Here is a 17,273-nt window from a genome sequence, read left to right as displayed (position 1 = left end):
TCGCCTTAGGAACCTCCAGTTATGACCCATAGGTAACCAATCCAAAAGGGGTTCTCTACAGAGGCTGCTCTTCTAAACCGCAAACCTGTGTAAATTTCTGTGTATCCTCTGGGATATGTTGCAGGTACCTCATCCCTCAAGGCCCAAAGCGATCATCAGCCTCTGGCTCTTCAAACTTGAAACTAAGGTATCGGCCTTGACTTCTTTCTCCCTCTTAAACCTCCACATGTATTTGCTCACCTAGACGTGTCCATTCCACTTCCTGTATCTCCCCCCAAATCTGTGTACCCTTCCCCGTTGCTGGCATCTGCATCCCATTCAAGGCCACCATCACTGCTCAACTTTTGCAAAGACATCCTAAAACTGGTCTTCCTAAAACTGGTCTTCCTGCTTGCACTCTTGCCCCCTACAGTCCATTCTGCACACAGCAACACAGCAACCAAAGTTATCTTTTAAAAAGAAATCTGGAGGCACCCACCTGGCTCAGTTGGAAGAGTGTGTGACTCTGGATCTCGGGGTCATGAGTTTGAGCCCCAAATTGAGTGTACAGCTTAGTGAATGAATTAAAAATTTTTTAAAAATAATCAAAATGAAAAGCAATCTGGTTACTTCTGTACTAACAACTTTCACGACTCCATGAGGCCTGGCCCCTGCTTTCCTTCTCCCACCTTCTCTCATCTTGCTCTTTCTAATCACTCACAGCGATCCAGCCGAGGGATCTCTTTTGGTCTTCAAACATGCCTACCACAGGGCCTTTGTACTTGTTCTTCCTGCTCTAAATGCTAATCCTTCAAGCCTACACACAGCTGGTTTTCTCATCCTTCAGGTTTCAGCTCAAATGTCACCTCACAGACAGGCCTTCCCTAACAACTCTTTCTAATGAGGCCTCCTCCTACATCTTTGTTTCTGTATTTTTTTTACTTGTTTGCTGTCTACCTCCTCAAGTAGAAGACACCTTACCTGTCTACTACAGTAATCCCAGCACCTAAATTGCCTGGTATACATTTGACACTCAAGAAACGTTTGTTGAGGGGCGCCTGGGTGGTTCAGTGGGTTAAGCCACTGCCTTCGGCTCGGGTCATGGTCTCAGGGTCCTGAGATCGAGCCCCGCATAGGGCTCTCTGCTCAGCGGGGAGCCTGCTTCCCTCTCTCTCTCTCGGCCTGCCTCTCTGTCTACTGTGATCTCTCTCTGTCAAATAAATAAATAAAATCTTAAAAAAAAAAAAAAAAAAAAGAAACGTTTGTTGAATGAGTGAGTAAGTATGGCTTACAAGGTCCTGGGGCATCCGTTGCCCCTGCTGGCCTCTGCATGAACCCAGCTCTACTAACTCTCCATGTCTCAAAACACACCGCAGTCTCTTCCAGGGCCTCGTTCTGCCTATACACATAACCATTCCCTCTGCCTTGAATGTTCCTTTTCACCTCATTGCCTAGTTAATTCAGGGCTCCCTTGAAAAGATCACTTCTTCTGGGGTGCGTTGGGGGCTGGTCTTCTCTGACCTCTTGACAAAAAGATCATGCTATTTGTTTCTTCAGCAGTCTGGATACCTTCACAGTTGGTCTTGTTTCATCCACATCAAGCTTTGCTGGGGTGTAAACTCCAGTAGGACAAGGTCTGTGTGTCTCTCTGGCTCGTTGCTGAAACCCCAGGGCCTCACCCAGAGCCCAGACCAGCACAGTCCTTAGTGTTTATTGACTGACTGATGCTAACTGTGGGCCATCACCGCAGAAGCAGCCCAGGCCGAAGGCCGGATGAATAGAACAATCCACTTGTAAAGGAGTTTGGTGTGAGGATGGCCATGGGTAGGAAGAATTTAGGTAAACAGAGAGGAGACAGGAAGGCTTCCTGCACATGTGTCAATCCCTCAGGGCAGATATACTGGGTGTATTTAAAGACTGAGAAACAGAGCAGCATCATCAGAGTTGAGAATTCCTGATTCACATACTGGAGTTTCCTGAAGGTCTGGCCTCTCACTTCAGTGACCTTCAGAGAGTCTCCACTAGCTGGTCCCACAGTACCTACAACATACACCAAACTGAACTTGTCCTTCTTATATCCTCATATCTCCTCCTCCGAGGTCCCCATCTTGGTTAAAGGTATTTTCAGGGTTTCTTTGTCCTTTACCTCACAAGCCTTGATTGGTAACAAAAATCTACAGACTCGGGGTGCCTGGGTGGCTCAGTTGGTTAAACGCCTACCTTCGGCTCAGGTCATGATGCCAGGGTCCTGGGATCGAGCCCCACATCGGGCTCCCTGCTCAGCAGGAACTTGCTTCTTCCTCTCCTTCTGTCACTCCCCCTGCTTGTACTCTCCCCACCCCCAACCCGGACCTCAAATGAATGAATGAATGAATGAAATCTACAGACTCAGCATGCTAGAATGATCTACTTAAAATTCAAGTCTGATCAAATGGTTCCTCTTGAGGACTCCTCATGGCCTTTAGGTCTAAAGCCCTTATTACTCAGCACATCTTTAGTCCTGCATGGTCTGACCTGCTGACCTGCTGCTTCCCCACCCACTCCTATGTTCCAGCCAGGGCCCCAAACTGAAGCATACTCCTGAAGCTTGCTGTCTGGGATTGTAGCACCTTCCTGGTTTGCCTTGAACTGGTTCATCTCCCACTACAAGAAGCTGTTACTGACCAACTCTCTTACATCATTTTATCTGTTGTCCTGGCCACCCCATCCCCTGTGCATCTCTCTTGTGGTTTTTGTTTCTGTTTTTTTAAGATTTTGCTTATTTGAGATTGTGAGCAAGCAGGAGGGGGGAAGGGCAGAGGGAGAAGCAGACTCCCCACTGAGCAGGGAGCCGGACAGGTCTCAATCCCAGGACCCCAGGATCATGACCTAAGCCTAAGTCAGACGCTTAACTGACTGAGCCACTCAGGCGCCCTCTCTCTCATTTTTATCACAGTGTTTGGCAATTATTTTCCTACAGTTCTGTCTACCTGACAAATTTGTGAACTTCTTGAGGAAGCACAACTGTCTTATTTCATCTTTGCATCCCAGCACAGGGCACTGTTAAGAATTCTTAGAGCACTTACGAATAACAGCTAAAATTTATAAACCACTTACACTGAGCTAAGAGTTTCACATGCACTGACTTGTCAGTCCTCACAACAACCTAATGAGATAGGTACTATCATTATACCCGGTGACAACAGAGTAAACTGAGGCAACAGAGAGCTCACTTGCCCAAGTTTATTTGCCAGGTCTGCATATTTAAATTCAAATTTGATTCCTGGTCTTAACCACTTAGGACCATTGCCACAATATATGTTTGCTTAAGACCAAAAGCCAAGAATGATCCCCAAGTGTAATATTTAAGACTTCCCTCCTTTAACCTCCTCTTCTAGGGCAAGAGGGCTGTCAGACCCCCGTTCCAACACTCCAGACCCAGAGAATAACCGAAATAGAAGCGCCAGTCTGGGCATCGGTTGCGGCTAGGAAAGGCCTTTTCCTCCAGAAGGTAAAGGGGGACCGTGAGAGCGCGCGGATATGGGCACACCCAGTGTGGGTGGCGCAGGGTCGGGGGAAGGGTCTGGCCAGTGCCAGGCCGACTGTCCGAGAGGTGGGGGGTCCAGCGTGGGTTCCGGAAGCAGGAAAGCCGAGCAGGTGTGGGATCTAAATTAGTCTGAGCGCCGAGAGGGCGCTCGGCTCAGAAGGGCACAGCTCGGCCTCCGCCCTCAGCAGAGGACCCTCATCTCGGGCGTTCGTTGGCTCGCAGGCCTGGAGTGGGCTGAGACCCGCCCAGAAACAGGGGAACGGAGGCTCGGACGAGCCCCTTTGGCTCCATAGGTTTTCTGCCCTGAGGTGCTAACAGATCCCCACTTCAACTCCGGCCTCTTCAGAGAAGTGGCTGCACGCTACGGGGTAAATGCCGGAGTGGGGGCGCCGGGGGCGGGGGCGGAGTTGGGGGGTGGGGGGGAGAAGAGCCGGGAGCCCCGAGGGAAGGGCGGGGGATCCTGGGCCGGAAGGCGTCCCAGGCTCGGCTGGGAGCCGGCGCTCTCTTTCGACGCCACCCGCTGCCCCCGCCCCGGAGCCGGCCGGGACGGCACAACGTCTCCGCCCCCAGCGCACCGCGCACCTCACCTTGAACGTCGCTCCACCCACCGCTATCCTATTGGGCCGGCCGGACCGAGGCGAGATGGCGATTGGCCGAGGTGGCTCCAGAAAGCCCCGCCCATCTCCCCGCCCCCGTCCCCGTCCGCCGGTACTTTGGACGGCGGCGTGGCGCCCCTCCTCCCCGCCCGGTCCCCGCCCCCTGGAGCAAATGCTGCCGAGCTGCGGCCGCGGGGCAGATGCACGCGCTCGGGCCCTTCTAGCAGGCGCGAGCAGTCGCTGGGCGCGCGAAAGCGAAAGAAGGAAGAGGAAGGGAGGGCGGGGGCGGGGTGTTGAAGAGGGGCGGGAGGAGGAAGAGGAGGAGGTTGGAGCGCGCTCGCGCTTGGCCTCGCGCCCGCGCGGAGGGAGGGGGAGAGGGGCGCGCGCGCGCACGCTCGCGTTCTCGCTCGCTCCATCCATCCATCCTCCGGTCGCGGCACGCGCGCGCGCTCCGGGCTCGCGCCGCACCCCCCGCCCGGGAGAGGCGGGCTGGAGTGGGGGGCGGGGGGAGGGGCGCGCGGACGGCGCGCGGACTGCGCGCGGGCGGGGTGAGGTGAGGAGGAGGAGGCGGCGACGGGACGAGAAGGGAGGGGAAGGGGCCATGGCCGCCCGGTGAGGCGGCGAGGCGGGGGGGCGGCCCGACCCCCCGGCCCCGGGCCCTGGGCCCCGGGGAGAGGCGAGGACGGACCGACGGACATGGGGCTCCGGAGCAGCCGCCGCCGCCGCCGCCGCCGGAGGACGCGGCCCTGAGAGGCCGCCGGGCCCCGGCGCGGCCCCCCGGGCGGGGTGAGTACGGGACGGAGACGGGGACGGGGGAGGGGCCTGCGGGGGGCGGGGGGCGGGGCCCGAGGCGGGGCTTGGGCCCCCTCCCCCCAGGTCTGGGTCAGCGCCCCTTCCCCTCCCCCCGGGCCGACGCGGAAACGCCCGGCTTCCCCCGGCTTCCCGGCCCGGCCGGGGCCCCCAGCTCTCCCCCTGTCTGGGTCCCCCCTGGGCGGGGCAGGGCCGGCCGGGGAGGGGGCGCGGGGCCTTTGTTAGGGATCCAGGCCCCAGCCCCCGGGACAATAGAGACACCCTCCCGGACTCCTCTCCCCGGCCGGCTGGGGCTGTCGGCGGGCGGGGAAGGAGAGGGGCCGGGACGCGTCCCACTCTGCCCACTCTCTAGGGGTCGGACTGTCCCGGACCGGCGCCGGCCTCGGGCGGCTCGGCTCTCCTCCCCCCAGTCGGTATGATGCAGCAGCAGTGCCGCAGGGACGGGGGAAGAGCCGAGGCCCGGCCTCCTACCCTCCCCAGTGCCCCTGGCTCATTTGTCAGTCCCCACCCCACTCTAGGCCGGCAGCTCCTTAAACTCGTACCCACCGTACAGAGGGGCCCCGGACTGTGGGCGCTGTTTCTGATTCCTTTGGTGGGGATTCCTGGACTTTGGGGCTCTTGGAGAGACTTCCGGGCTGGTCCTGAGGGAGGGAGGGTGGTTATCTAAAAGAAGAACAGGTAAGGGGAGTGCCCACTCCCGGCATGCCATCCCAGACGGGCTCTACCCCCTCTTCTTGATCATGGTGGCTGGAAAGGCTCCTTCAGCTCTCGGTTTCTGTGGGCTCTGTTCCCCTGCTGTAGTCACAGGCTTATTTCAAGGGAAGACAGAGTGGGGTGAAGGTTGTAGGGTTCTAGGGCCATTCCTACTTCTGGTAGCAGTACCCCCCCAAGTGGACATCCTGGCTGAAAGCAGAGGTGACTCTGAGGAGAGCCTAGGGAAGGGGGGGGTGCATTTAGGAGTCTGTGCAGTTCTTTGCCACACCCTGTGGGTTTGCTTTGAGGCCTTAGAGTTCCTTCTCCTCCCCCTGCTGCATTGCACCATGGGTATGGAAGAGGGGTTTGAGTTTGGGGGACCTGGGGTGAGCTGCTGCCTCCCATAGACCCAGACTTTGTCTGGTAGCAGAGTCCAGGGCCCGAGTTCAGCTCTGACTAGGCCGCCTTGGGGTTTCAGGCCCTGAAGGACCATCCAGACTCAGTGAGCCTGGGCCTTGGGGAGGGGTAGATCCTGATGCCAGGATTAGGCTCTGGGCAGCGAGGTGCAGAGGGGAGGTGGCGGTCTTCAGAGGTGCCTTGGCCTCACACCAGAACCCCCCACCCCCGTGTGTGCAGCCGTGTTGCCGCCCGCTGTGCTATGAGCAGTCAGAGCGCCGTCTCCACAAGAGTTTACAAATGAAAATGGAGGAAATGTCTTTGTCTGGCCTGGATAACAGCAAACTAGAGGTGAGGGCTGCCCCACGCGTGCCTCTAGTTCTTTCTCTGGGCGTCTCTACGCCGCTGTATCTGGCATTCACACCAAAGAGGAATTGGGGTAGTCAGCCTGGTTCCTTAAAGGGGATAGCCAGCCGAGAAGGCCCAAGGATCCGGAAGAAGAAAGGACGCGAAGTCAAGATGGGGAAAATGGCAGAAGAAAGCATGATTTGGGGCCAGGGCGAATGGGCAGATGTGGTTGGTGAGAGTTGCTCTCAGTCCAGGGGACTGTGACTCTTCCTGACCGCGGACGTTCTCCCCTGGGCCCAGGCCATCGCTCAGGAGATATACGCGGACCTGGTTGAGGATTCTTGTTTGGGATTCTGCTTCGAGGTGCACCGGGCTGTCAAGTGTGGCTATTTCTTCCTGGACGACACGGACCCTGATAGCATGAAGGATTTTGGTGAGCTTCAGGGTTGAAGGAGAGCTGTCCAGCCCCTGCCCCCCTGGGATCCTTGGAAGTCCCCTCTCTGGCAGCTGGACCAGATGTAGCCCCCAAAGCTGCTGCAAGCCTTGGTGGTAGAGGGGGTGGGGGTGGGTTCAAGAGGCCACGGGGCCATGGGCAGGAAACAAGAGGTCCCCCGCCTGCCCTGATCGCCACGCCTCTCCTGTCCCCAGAGATCGTGGACCAGCCGGGGTTGGACATCTTTGGACAGGTTTTCAACCAGTGGAAGAGCAAGGAGTGTGTCTGCCCCAACTGCAGTCGCAGTATCGCTGCCTCCCGCTTCGCTCCCCATCTGGAGAAGTGCCTGGGGATGGGCCGGAACAGCAGCCGCATCGCCAACCGCCGGTGAGGACCCAAAGCTGCGAGGCTCCTCTCTCTCGTGCCATGTTCCGAGGCGTAGTCCCCCTCCCCCTGGGGCCTTGGTAGGGCTCAGGGGTGGCACATGCTTGGCCTTTGCGGCCAGTGGCAGGGAGAGGTGGCCGCCTTGACCCTTTCTCTTCTGTTCCATTGGCAGGATTGCCAATAGCAACAATATGAACAAGTCGGAGAGTGACCAAGAGGATAATGATGACATCAATGACAACGACTGGTCCTATGGCTCAGAGAAGAAAGGTGTTTGGGGACTCCGGGGAAGCTGGGATGGGGGGCGGGCATCGGGGTGAGGTGGGCAAGTGGGAGTTGGGTAGGTAATGGTCACAAGTTGTTAGGTTGAGTGAGGAGGGGAGAATGTGGCTTGGTGTGTTTCCGTGGGGTTCTAGATTGAGAACTTAGGTTGAGTGACCCTGACCTTTTGTTTTTGTCTGATACAGCCAAGAAGAGAAAATCAGACAAGGTGAGAGCCGGGGCAAGCATGAGGGAAATTTGGGCGAAGGACAGAACCCTCCCCTTTGGGCAGGGAGTCCTCGGGTGTCTTGACTCAAGTGTGAGGTCATGGGGTTCCTCACTGGGTTTCGGGATGAGGGTGTCTGTGGTGGGCAGGAGGGCAGTGGAGGCCTTGGGGGAGAAGGGGAGGACGGAATATGGGTAGGTGGGCCTCTTACTGGGGAGGAAGAGTAGGAATTTGAGGATGTTTCTTTGTCAAATCTTTTTTCCTTCCCTGGGTTCTCGGCTCCCCCTTATCGTTACCCTTTCCCCAAAGCTGTGGTATCTCCCATTCCAGAACCCCAATTCCCCTCGAAGATCCAAGTCTTTAAAACACAAAAATGGTAAGTGGGGCTTGAACGATGGGGGTGATTCTAGGTACGTCTGCTGGGACTCACTGCTGGAGGGTGGAGGTGGGGTCTTAGGGGAGCCGGGGTATCGAGGGAGGGCCTGTGATCCTTCTGTCACCCCCACTTCCTCTCTGGTTATTTTCAGGGTTCTCTGTCTGTACCTCTGCATCAAACACCCTTCCCCTTCTTTTTTCTTCTTCAGGGGAACTTAGCAATTCGGATCCTTTTAAGGTGAGTGGGTGCCGCCCCTCTAAGGTTCTCTCTCATTTCCCCAGTTGTGAGTTGGGTGGGATTTGGACGGGTGGGGATCAGAATGCTGAGGCCAGAAGCACTAGACGGGGTATTCTGGTCTTGCGTATTTCTGTTCTCGCTGGGCTCCAGCCCCTTCCCGACAAAGCAGGTGGGATGGGAAGAGTGTCCCCGGAAAAGTGCCAGGTTGGCTCAGGGCCCTCCCCCCACAGAGAAGGACCAGAGGGACTGGTTCCCCAACCCCATCTGTCCCTTACCCCCCCAGCCCCCCGAGCCGCCTTTTCTCTGACCTGTACCTTTGATTCTCCCCTAGTATAACAACTCAACTGGGATCAGCTACGAAACCCTGGGGCCGGACGAGCTGCGTAACCTGCTCACCACGGTGAGAGACCAGCGAGGGGGAGGCCCTTGGGAGTGGGCTGGAGCCATAGGCAGTGGTCCCGTCCCTGGAAGAGGCTGGTGACAGCAGTCAGGGCCACCTAGCTCACTCTCTCTGGAATTAGGTTTCCCGGCCTGTGGTAGTCTGGGACTGTCTGTTCTGGATACCTTGGGGCCGATTTCTGCCTGCCGATTTCTAGCATCTGTACAGAGGAGAATACCTAGTGTCTAGAGTGGGTTCCCCTCCGTCCCTCCTTTCAGCTTATATTCCTCTTCCAGCAATGTGGGGTGATTTCTGAACACACCAAGAAGATGTGCACAAGGTGAGCTTAGAACCTAGAAAAGGGGGCCGGGGTCCCTTCCACACACTCATCCTGGGCATGGGTCGAGAGTACCCTTGGACTTGAGCAATGGGGCTCCCACCCTTTCCCTCCCTCCTCTAATGGTCAGGCCTTAGGCCACAATCTGGGGGCACTCTGTTTATCCCCTCCCTGTCTGTGTCCGTTCCTCCCACCTCTGCTAGGGGAAAGGGGCTTCACCTGAGGTTCTCAGACTGTTTCTGCCTTGTCAGGGTCTGACGAGTTCTCTCCCCACCAGGTCCGTGCGCTGCCCCCAGCACACAGATGAGCAGCGGCGAGCCGTGCGCATTTATTTCCTCGGACCCTCAGCGTAAGGGAGCCTCCGGGGAGGGTGGTGGGTTGCGGAAGATTAGGATGATGATTGGTATCCCTGAAGCCCTTCTTTGACCCCTCTTTCCAGCGTCCTTCCAGAGGTCGAGAGTTCCCTGGATAATGACAGCTTTGACATGACTGACAGCCAGGCCCTGATCAGCCGGCTTCAATGGGACGGCTCCTCTGATCTCTCGCCCTCCGATTCAGGCTCCTCCAAGACGAGTGAGAATCAGGGATGGGGTCTAGGTAGGTGATGCATCTGGGCCCCATGGGCTCTCCGCCCAAAGCCAGGGTTGTGGGCATACCCGTCTTCTCCTGACAGCCCAGCCTGCATCCATGGTGCCTCTCTCTCTTCAGGTACCAACAGCTCTGAGTCACGGAAAACCAAGAAAAAGAAATCCCATCTGAGCCTGGTAGGGACTGCCTCCAGCCTGGGCTCCAACAAGAAGAAGAAGCCAAAGCCACCGGCACCCCCGACGCCCAGCATCTACGATGACATCAACTGACTTGGGTGCAAGGGTTAGCCTTTGGCTGAGCAGAGCCCTCTCTCCCAACCCCCACCCAGGTGGCAAAGCCTGGCGAATGGACGGCTGCTGGGGGTTTGGGCTTGGGAAGCTTGGTGGGGCCAGGCAGGCAGAGGATCCAGTTATGCGCCCCTGGGGGGTGTCAGGGTCCTCTGCGACGGAGCACGACCCCTTGGCATGCAGGACTCAGACCTGGACATATTATGCCTTGGACATAAGTTCGGTGGGGAGGCGGTTTTCCTATTTATTCTGTGAGTTACTGGATGTCCAGCTAGGCCAGGGGCCTGACCTGGGCACTGTGCCAGGGCACTGCCTGCCCCCCACCCCAGGAACTGGACTAAGCCCTGCCGAGAAGCATTGTGGCTACCGGGGAGGCTGTGGGTTGGAAGCTGAGCCTGGAGGGGGCCTCCCCCAGCCGCCCTCAGCAATGTGAATGGGTCCGGTGCTTGGAGCTGAGGGGCAGGGCTGGGTGTGTCCTGTCTGTGTGCAGAATCCTATCAGATGCCCCCAATCCGAGGGATAGGCAGGCCCAGCAAGCTGTCTGCTGAGGTGGGCGTCCAGAACTGCCACCGCCTTCCCTGCCCCTCACAGGGGCAGCCCTTTCCCCTCAGTCCCCATGGGCCTCCTTGGCAGCAGGAGCTGTCCTTTTGTTGTTGGGTGCCAGGAAAGGGCCTCCAGCCTCTACAGCTTCACGGAAGAGGCAAGGGGAGGGTAGGAAGAGGGAGCTGTGTATCAGAATGACTCCCCCCCCCTACCTTTCCTCCCTGACCCAGGGCTGGTGAGGAGTGGGGCCCCAAGGTGAGAGGGAACGGTGCTGCTTTATTTGAAATGTTTTCTTACCTCATTCCCTGCCCCAGGAAGGGGCCCAGCCTCACCCTCCTGGGGTGGCCCCATGTTCCTCCCGCCTCCCCTGCCCCACTGCCCTAGCAGGGCAGTCCAAGTTCCCAACTGCTGCTTGCTACCCCCTCCTTCACCTTGACCAGCTTCAGTTCCTCTCTCGATGCTCCTGCCTCCGAAGCCTGCCCTGTTTCCCCTTCCTTAGCCGCTTTTAAGTTATTTATTCTGTACTCGTGGTTTGGGGCTCTGAGGAAAATCCTGATCTTTTACCTCTCCCCCTTTGCTAGGAGTTGGGGTGGGCAGAGGCTAGTCTCCGTGCTCTGGGTTGTCAGTGGAGGGCTGTCATGCCTCGGCATTGCCCCTCTGTGGGACTGTCATGCCAGTGTGCCCACCTGCCTGGTCTACATCCTGAAAAGATGTACCGTCCCACCTCCACGTGGGCACCATCGCTCCCAGGAGCCGAGCTGGAGGACTACGGTCTGGGCTGGGAGCAGAGCTGACTGACACAGGGATGGAGTTGACCCTGAGCCATGTTCTCTGGCATTTGCTGGATGTGAACCCTGCCCTCTTCCCAGGAGGAGCCATCCCACATTTGGGTAGCTAGTACCCAGGACTGGTTGGACTGATTTTGGGTTAGGGACCCTAGAGGGTTAAGGGAACAACAAGAGATAGGGCTGCAGTACCCTGTCTGGAACCCCAGCCCCCCCCCCCCCCCCCCCCCCGCCGGGGTGGTTCTGATTGTGGCTGATGCCTGGTTACAAATTGGTTTTTAACCCAAGAATTGTGATTATTTTTTAAAAAGCCAAACACATTTTGGCAGGAGTTAGAATAAATCCTGGGGCCTGGGCTCCTCTGTTCTTGACCCTCCATAGTCTTCTCCCTCGAAGGGGAAGCCAGAGGGAAAGGAGGATTTCAGCCAGCCTCCAGCCTGCTTCCAAAGGAAGTCTTGGGAGTGGGCTGAAGGTGAAGGGAGCACAGCTCAGGCCATTCTCCCTTCTGAGAGGCAGCTGCAGCTCAGGCCCTACCATACCCTTTCCCCTCTGGCCTCTCCCTTTCCCCCCTCTGGTTGGAGGAGGGAGAAGTGGGAAGTAGTTTGGGAACTGGTTTGTCCACATCCACTTCCCCATTGTTCCTTGGCCCGCCCTCAGGGCACAGCCCCCTGCCCAAGCTGGGTAAGAGATGGGCTTGGTCCAGCAGGGACCCTGAGGGAGCAAACCCCTTTCCTTCTGGGGAGAGTGTGCCCCCCTACCATGTAGTTGAACAGGGGCTAGGAGCTCTCCACTCCCCTCCCTCTAACAGCAGGCTGTGTGGGTCTCAATTCCCATCCTTCCCACCCCGGCTAGGTGTCGTCCACCTGTATCCTATCATGTGTCTGAGTGTGTGTGGGGGGGTTCTGTACTAATTTCCATGGCCGGTGGCTTTTCCTTCCATGCATCACTCCCCCCCGCATGCCCAGGGGCCACCCGCCTGGCATTACCGCATGCTGGGGTCATTGGGGGAGGGGGGTGGGGCTCACGCTGTCCTGTGGTCTTGAGATTTTTATTTTTGCATATGTAATCCATCCTGTACAGGTAGCTAACTTTGTAAACGCTGTGTATTTCCCCTGCCCCCATGGCTGCTGGTGTAAATAAACTGCATCTCCCGTTGGTAGCCCGGCCTATCCACCCTCCTTACCATGTCAATGGGGGCAGAGCAAAGCCATTCTCTTAATGTCACAGAAGGAGGCTCCACAGCCACAAAACGGAACTTTATTTAGTCACAGACACTGACCCTCCATCTGAGAAGCCCAGAAGCAAGAGCCTGGGGCCCAAGGCTCCATACCCAGAGCTCGTCCTTGGAGCTGGGCAGGGTAGGACACTGGCTGAGGGCCAGAGCTGTCTCTTGCTTACAGCCTTAGGCCTAGGGTAGCAGCAGCTGTGGCTTGGCCTCTCCCAATGCTGGGGGCTTGGCTTTGTGCCCCAATCCCCTTTCTGACTGAGCTCTATAAAGGACTATTTAAAAAAAAAAACCAAAAAAAAAAACCAAGCAAAGTGCTTTGAAAAAAAGGGGAGAACACTGGAAACTATCCAGAACACAGAGAACACCCTATTCCTGCTACAGGGGCAGAGAGAGAAGGTAAGAGGCGGCTAGGTGCCTGTAAGGGAAGCGGACACGACCTTCATTCCTGCTGTGTGACTTCAGTCTCAAAAGACAGATACTCCCTTAAGAAACAGAAAAATACTCCAGGCTCCCTACAGAAGTATGCTGGGGCCATGCTGAGCTGCCCTGGCAGGCGGCCCTGGGTACTGAGGAGCAGACATGCAGGACAATGGGAAGAGCTAGGGCCACAGCTGGGAGGGAATCCTCAGAGCCCAGGCTCCCCACCGAGCTGGGCCATCAGCTCAGCTCTGAACTTTAGGACCCTACAAGTGAAGGAAGATGACATCCTTGTTTCTACCTGAGTTGTGCTTGCACAGAGATGGGCTGTCTGTACCCTTGTGGATGTGAAGGGGAGGCCCTTTACCTGCCTCCTATGTCCTATGGAGGAGGACCTGCCACATCCTTTCCACCCCTCCCTCCCAAGCCCTTGGGCCCAGCTCTGGCCAGGAAAGGGGGGAGGCCATAAAGAAGGAAGACCATGCCTTTCATTTTCTCCCTATGTCCTTATCGTCCATACATCCCAAATACTAGGAAGCTGAAGAAGACAGTGACCCCCACCAGGGAGACAGTAGCAGGTGCTGTGAAGAACTGGCGGTAATTGATACGGAAGTACCAGACCACACCCAACAGCACCACAAACACAGGCACCATGAGGCTGCCCACACTGACGCCGAGGCTGGGGGGTTCAGTGGCCGAGGAGGGGGCCAGGGAGGCTGAAGGGCCTGGAACAGCTGACCCTGGGGGTGAGCGGTGGCAGTGAATCACACAGTTGTCGGTAATGTTCAGGGAACGCAGTGTGCGGGCTGGGTCCTGCAGCAGACGGCCCTGGTAGATGAGTTTCATCTGGCTCTCCTGTCCAGGGAAGTATTTACTGCGAGGATGAAAGAGATAGAAGGCAAGACAGAAGGCAACGAATGAGAAGGCTGACAGGCCTGGGCCAGAGAAACAGGGCAGTGAGGGAAGAAGTGAAGGGTAAGTTTCTAAGAGGTATCCCACCCAGCCTTGGTGGGGGCCGGACCCGATACCTCCCCGCCACTCCCAGGTGGATCCCAGGCTCCTCTTAGGCGACCAAGGGCTGTGGGTGTGGGGTATGAGCAGCTGCCCACTTTCCGGTCCACTCACACTCACCTCTTCAGGGCACCCACAGTATCCTCCGGCCTGGCCACAGCCAGCTCCTCGGTGTCATTGAGGAATTTGAGCCGCACACTGATGAGGCCGGGGCTGGGAGGGAGGCAGCCGCTATCCTCAGATCTCAGAGGGGCCTCTGGACTGCTGCTTTCCGGGCCTGCGTGTCTTTTGGGAAGGCCTTGGATGTCAAGCAGATGCTCGAGGCTTGGCTCAACACCGCCCCCAGCTCCAGGCTCCCCTGTGGAGTCTCCCCCACTTTCGCCAGCCTCTTCAGCCTTCTCATCATTACCCTCTGATGGATGGGGGAGTTCGGCTGGCTCTGGGGTGCCTTGGCCTGCCACTAGATGGTCCACATGCCCCAGGTGGAGGACGGATGTGTCTCCAGCTGACACAATGGTGCCCAGGAGCTGGTTACTACCGCTGTCTGCTACGTAGGTAGAGAGCCAAGCTAGGACCAAGGCTAGAATCAGCACCACCACACCTGCCACCACAGTCACCTCATTACCCACACCCTCAATGAGGGTGACATCAGAGAACTCCATGGCCTGGCTGCTGACTGGGTCGACACTGCAGGAACAAAGGAGGACAGCATCAGCAAGGCATGTGGGGTTGCAACCAGGTTCCTAGTTTCTTCAGGTCCTAACTGACTCAGCCCTGAAAGAAAATGGAGTTCAGTGTCCTACAGAAGGGGGAACAAACCTTCCTACCCTTGGACCCCCAACCTAAAGCTAAGGACTTACCCTCTGCCTCTACTGTTAAACACTAGCTTTCAAGTTCCACATCTTTCCTCTCTCATTTCGAGCTCCCAAAGAGCATGGATCATCAGGAACATTTCATGGCTTTGTTGTGGTGACTGCTGCTGTCACTGGCTGTTGCTTTTTTGGTAGGTGGGGAATAAACGCTTGCTTCCTTATGCCCTGAGTTTCTCTAGGATTTCTATCACTTGGTCTAGCAACTATGCCCCCCTGAGAAGCCTCCAAGGTGGCTTCTGAGAGACCAAAGAGCCTGAAATATTTTATTTTAGGGTCTTCTGGAGGCACAGTGCAGCCACTCTTGCCAGATTTTTCCATTTGAACCCTACCTCATTCGTGGTCACGTATTCAGGTTCAGATGTCAAGAACCAAAAAATTAATTTTTCATCAGAAGCATGGTCAGACCACCCCAAAGGGGACACATCTGCAGGAGCCATCAGCAGACATCATGCAGCAGGCACCGTGTCTACCACCTCTGAAATTCTTCTGACAAGTCCTAGGAAGCGAAGGAGGACAGACACCAGAAACACCAACAGAGGCTCAAAACTGCAAAACCACTAACTGGAAAGGATTTGGAAAATATTCCAAAATAGCTCCCACAATCCATATCCCTATCTCTCTTTGTGCACGGTGTAGTTTCTCCCCTGGCGATTTCTTAGAAAGGCAGAAGGATGGTGGCTTGCTCCTTTAGAGTACCTACTCTTTCCCTCACAGAATGTGTGGCTTTCACAACTGTCCCCAGGCAAATCCAATCTGATGATTAGCATCAACAGAGTATTCTCACAATACCTATAAAACTTCATTATACTCCTCTACCGGTCCATCTTTCTCTACTAGACTTCTGAAAGACAGGATCACATGTATTTTTCTATGTACCCTAGTGTCCAGCATAATGCCATAGTCGCCGCTCAAAGAATATCTGTAGGACATAGCAACATCTGAATAGCTTCCACATCTTATTTAGAACATGGGCCCTGGAGTAAAAAAAAACCAAAAAACAAAAAACCTAACTATAATCCTGGCCTTGCCTCTTACTAGCTCTCTAATCTCGGACAACTTTCTCAGAGCCTCAGCTTGCTCATCGGTAAAAGGGGGTTAAAAATAGTACCTACCTCATAAGGTGTTTTGACGGTGACGGGAAATCAACGAAGCAAAATACTTAGCACAGAGTCTGGCACATTGCAATGGTTCAATAAATAAATGGCAGCAATTACTTATCGCTCCCACAACTAGCCCCTAACGGTAAGATGGTTAATGTCACCAATCCTGATTTACAGAAAAGGAAACTGCGGCGAACAGAGGCAAAAACGACTGGCACAGACACAGGGCACTTTCTTGGGTTGGGGAGGACCCCACGTCTCCCGCCTCAGAGGCCTTTGGGGGTTCTCTTCAGTCTGTAGGCGACCCTGACCGCGCGGCGAGGAGGGGTCCCGACCCTGCCTTTTCTGAGGCGAAGACTCCGCGTGGGGCGGCCCTATTCCCGCGGCGCTGGAGAGGAGTCGGTGGGCCCACCCGAGGCGAAAGTCTACCTAGTTCCTGGCCGCCAAGCTCAATTATCCCAGCCCATAGGGGGTAGAGTCCGGTGAGGGGGTCACAAACCACTCACACCCCTCAAACTTTGGGGCGGGGCTGGGGGCCTGGAGGCGGGGCTTGAGTACGCGGGGAGTCATGGGAAATTAAAGGGGGATTGAGCCGGTACTGTGCCTGGATAGGGAAAGAGGTCCTCACCTGAAACGGCCAGACTAAGTGTTTTGACTTCGCCAGGACGGCCCATGGACTCACCTTTCCGTAGGGGCCGGGGGAGGGGCTGGCTATCCCCGATTCTGTCCGGGGTCCCGTCTCTTCCGGCTTCTCCCGGAAGCTGTTTTAATCAGAGACAGGAAATCCCGCCTCCGCGCTCTGCACTGATGACGTAAGTATACGTAAGGCGGACTGACGTAAACGTATTCTTTAAAAAGGACTGGTTTCTTAGCGGAAGGAGGGGCGGAGTTATTGTTGGCGGGATCGTCGCCCTCCCAGGGCGGGGCCAAGCTTGCTGGGCGGAGCCTAAAGAGCCCACTCGTGAGGGGCAGGACCACATAGAGTTGGGGGTGGTGCTTGGGAGAAGGCGTGGCTTCGTTTTTGGGGGACCAGCGTGCTGGCACAGTCGGGCAGATCGTGAGCGGCTCTTTCTCGGTCCGGGCATGTTCTTTTGGCCTTGCTCCCAGCCTCCAGGGTTGATTGGATTTATTACTGCTCTGTAACGCACAATGAGCTCCTGGTTAGCGGGATCAGTAGGGACTGGTCTCTATGACCTCCAAAAGTTCAATTCTATTAGCAATAATCGCGCCTCGGATAAACCTCATTGGCTACGATACTGCCACTGCGCAAAGTTCAATTCTAAGGCCGGAGGCAGTTTAGTTACCGTCTCGGTTGGCTCCAGGTATTGAGGGACCTTGGTAAAAAAGGCCAGAAAGCCTTTCAAAGAAGGCACAGATTCAGCGCAGCCTTAAGGCACAAGAAAAGGAGCCCAGAAGAAAACAGGAGAAAAAGATTCAGCTCCCAAGAACTTAGATTTTTGC

At 56.2% G+C, this 17,273-nt stretch overlaps 2 protein-coding genes and 1 pseudogene across 14 annotated transcripts; 1 reads left to right on the top strand and 2 right to left on the bottom strand.

The window, feature by feature from the left end:
* Nucleotides 1-4,232: 4,232 nt before the first annotated feature.
* Nucleotides 4,233-12,701, top strand: ATXN7L3 (ataxin 7 like 3). Of its 6 annotated transcripts, none has more exons than XM_032320435.1 (13): nucleotides 4,233-4,887; nucleotides 6,241-6,351; nucleotides 6,649-6,781; nucleotides 6,997-7,168; nucleotides 7,338-7,435; nucleotides 7,633-7,655; nucleotides 7,962-8,028; nucleotides 8,180-8,265; nucleotides 8,597-8,665; nucleotides 8,941-8,984; nucleotides 9,259-9,330; nucleotides 9,421-9,578; nucleotides 9,690-12,701. In XM_032320435.1, exons 2-13 carry the CDS (start codon nucleotides 6,301-6,303, stop codon nucleotides 9,836-9,838), a joined length of 1,122 nt encoding a protein of 373 aa, XP_032176326.1. In that variant the 5' UTR covers nucleotides 4,233-4,887; nucleotides 6,241-6,300; the 3' UTR covers nucleotides 9,839-12,701. The 6 variants fall into 6 exon arrangements, with proteins under 6 accessions (XP_032176326.1, XP_032176328.1, XP_032176327.1 ...); XM_032320437.1 differs by lacking the exon at nucleotides 4,233-4,887 and adding an exon at nucleotides 5,078-5,324; XM_032320436.1 differs by lacking the exon at nucleotides 4,233-4,887 and adding an exon at nucleotides 5,078-5,826.
* Nucleotides 12,420-16,604, bottom strand: TMUB2 (transmembrane and ubiquitin like domain containing 2). 8 transcript variants are annotated; one of them, XM_032320445.1, is made up of 5 exons: nucleotides 16,441-16,580; nucleotides 15,825-15,883; nucleotides 15,042-15,208; nucleotides 13,961-14,527; nucleotides 12,420-13,703 (listed from the first exon to the last, which is right to left on the bottom strand). In XM_032320445.1, exons 3-5 carry the CDS (start codon nucleotides 15,044-15,046, stop codon nucleotides 13,337-13,339), a joined length of 939 nt encoding a protein of 312 aa, XP_032176336.1. In that variant the 5' UTR covers nucleotides 15,047-15,208; nucleotides 15,825-15,883; nucleotides 16,441-16,580; the 3' UTR covers nucleotides 12,420-13,336. The 8 variants fall into 8 exon arrangements, with proteins under 8 accessions (XP_032176336.1, XP_032176335.1, XP_032176333.1 ...); XM_032320444.1 differs by lacking the exon at nucleotides 15,825-15,883 and having other exon boundaries at nucleotides 16,495-16,593; XM_032320442.1 differs by having other exon boundaries at nucleotides 15,825-16,580.
* A 392-nt stretch (nucleotides 16,605-16,996) lies between these two features.
* LOC116578659 lies at nucleotides 16,997-17,086 on the bottom strand (annotated as a pseudogene).
* Nucleotides 17,087-17,273: the final 187 nt, after the last annotated feature.

This window comes from Mustela erminea, chromosome 18 (genome assembly GCF_009829155.1).
Source record: "Mustela erminea isolate mMusErm1 chromosome 18, mMusErm1.Pri, whole genome shotgun sequence".
Taxonomy (NCBI): domain Eukaryota; kingdom Metazoa; phylum Chordata; class Mammalia; order Carnivora; family Mustelidae; genus Mustela; species Mustela erminea.
This window is presented reverse-complemented; position numbering and strand designations above follow the sequence as displayed.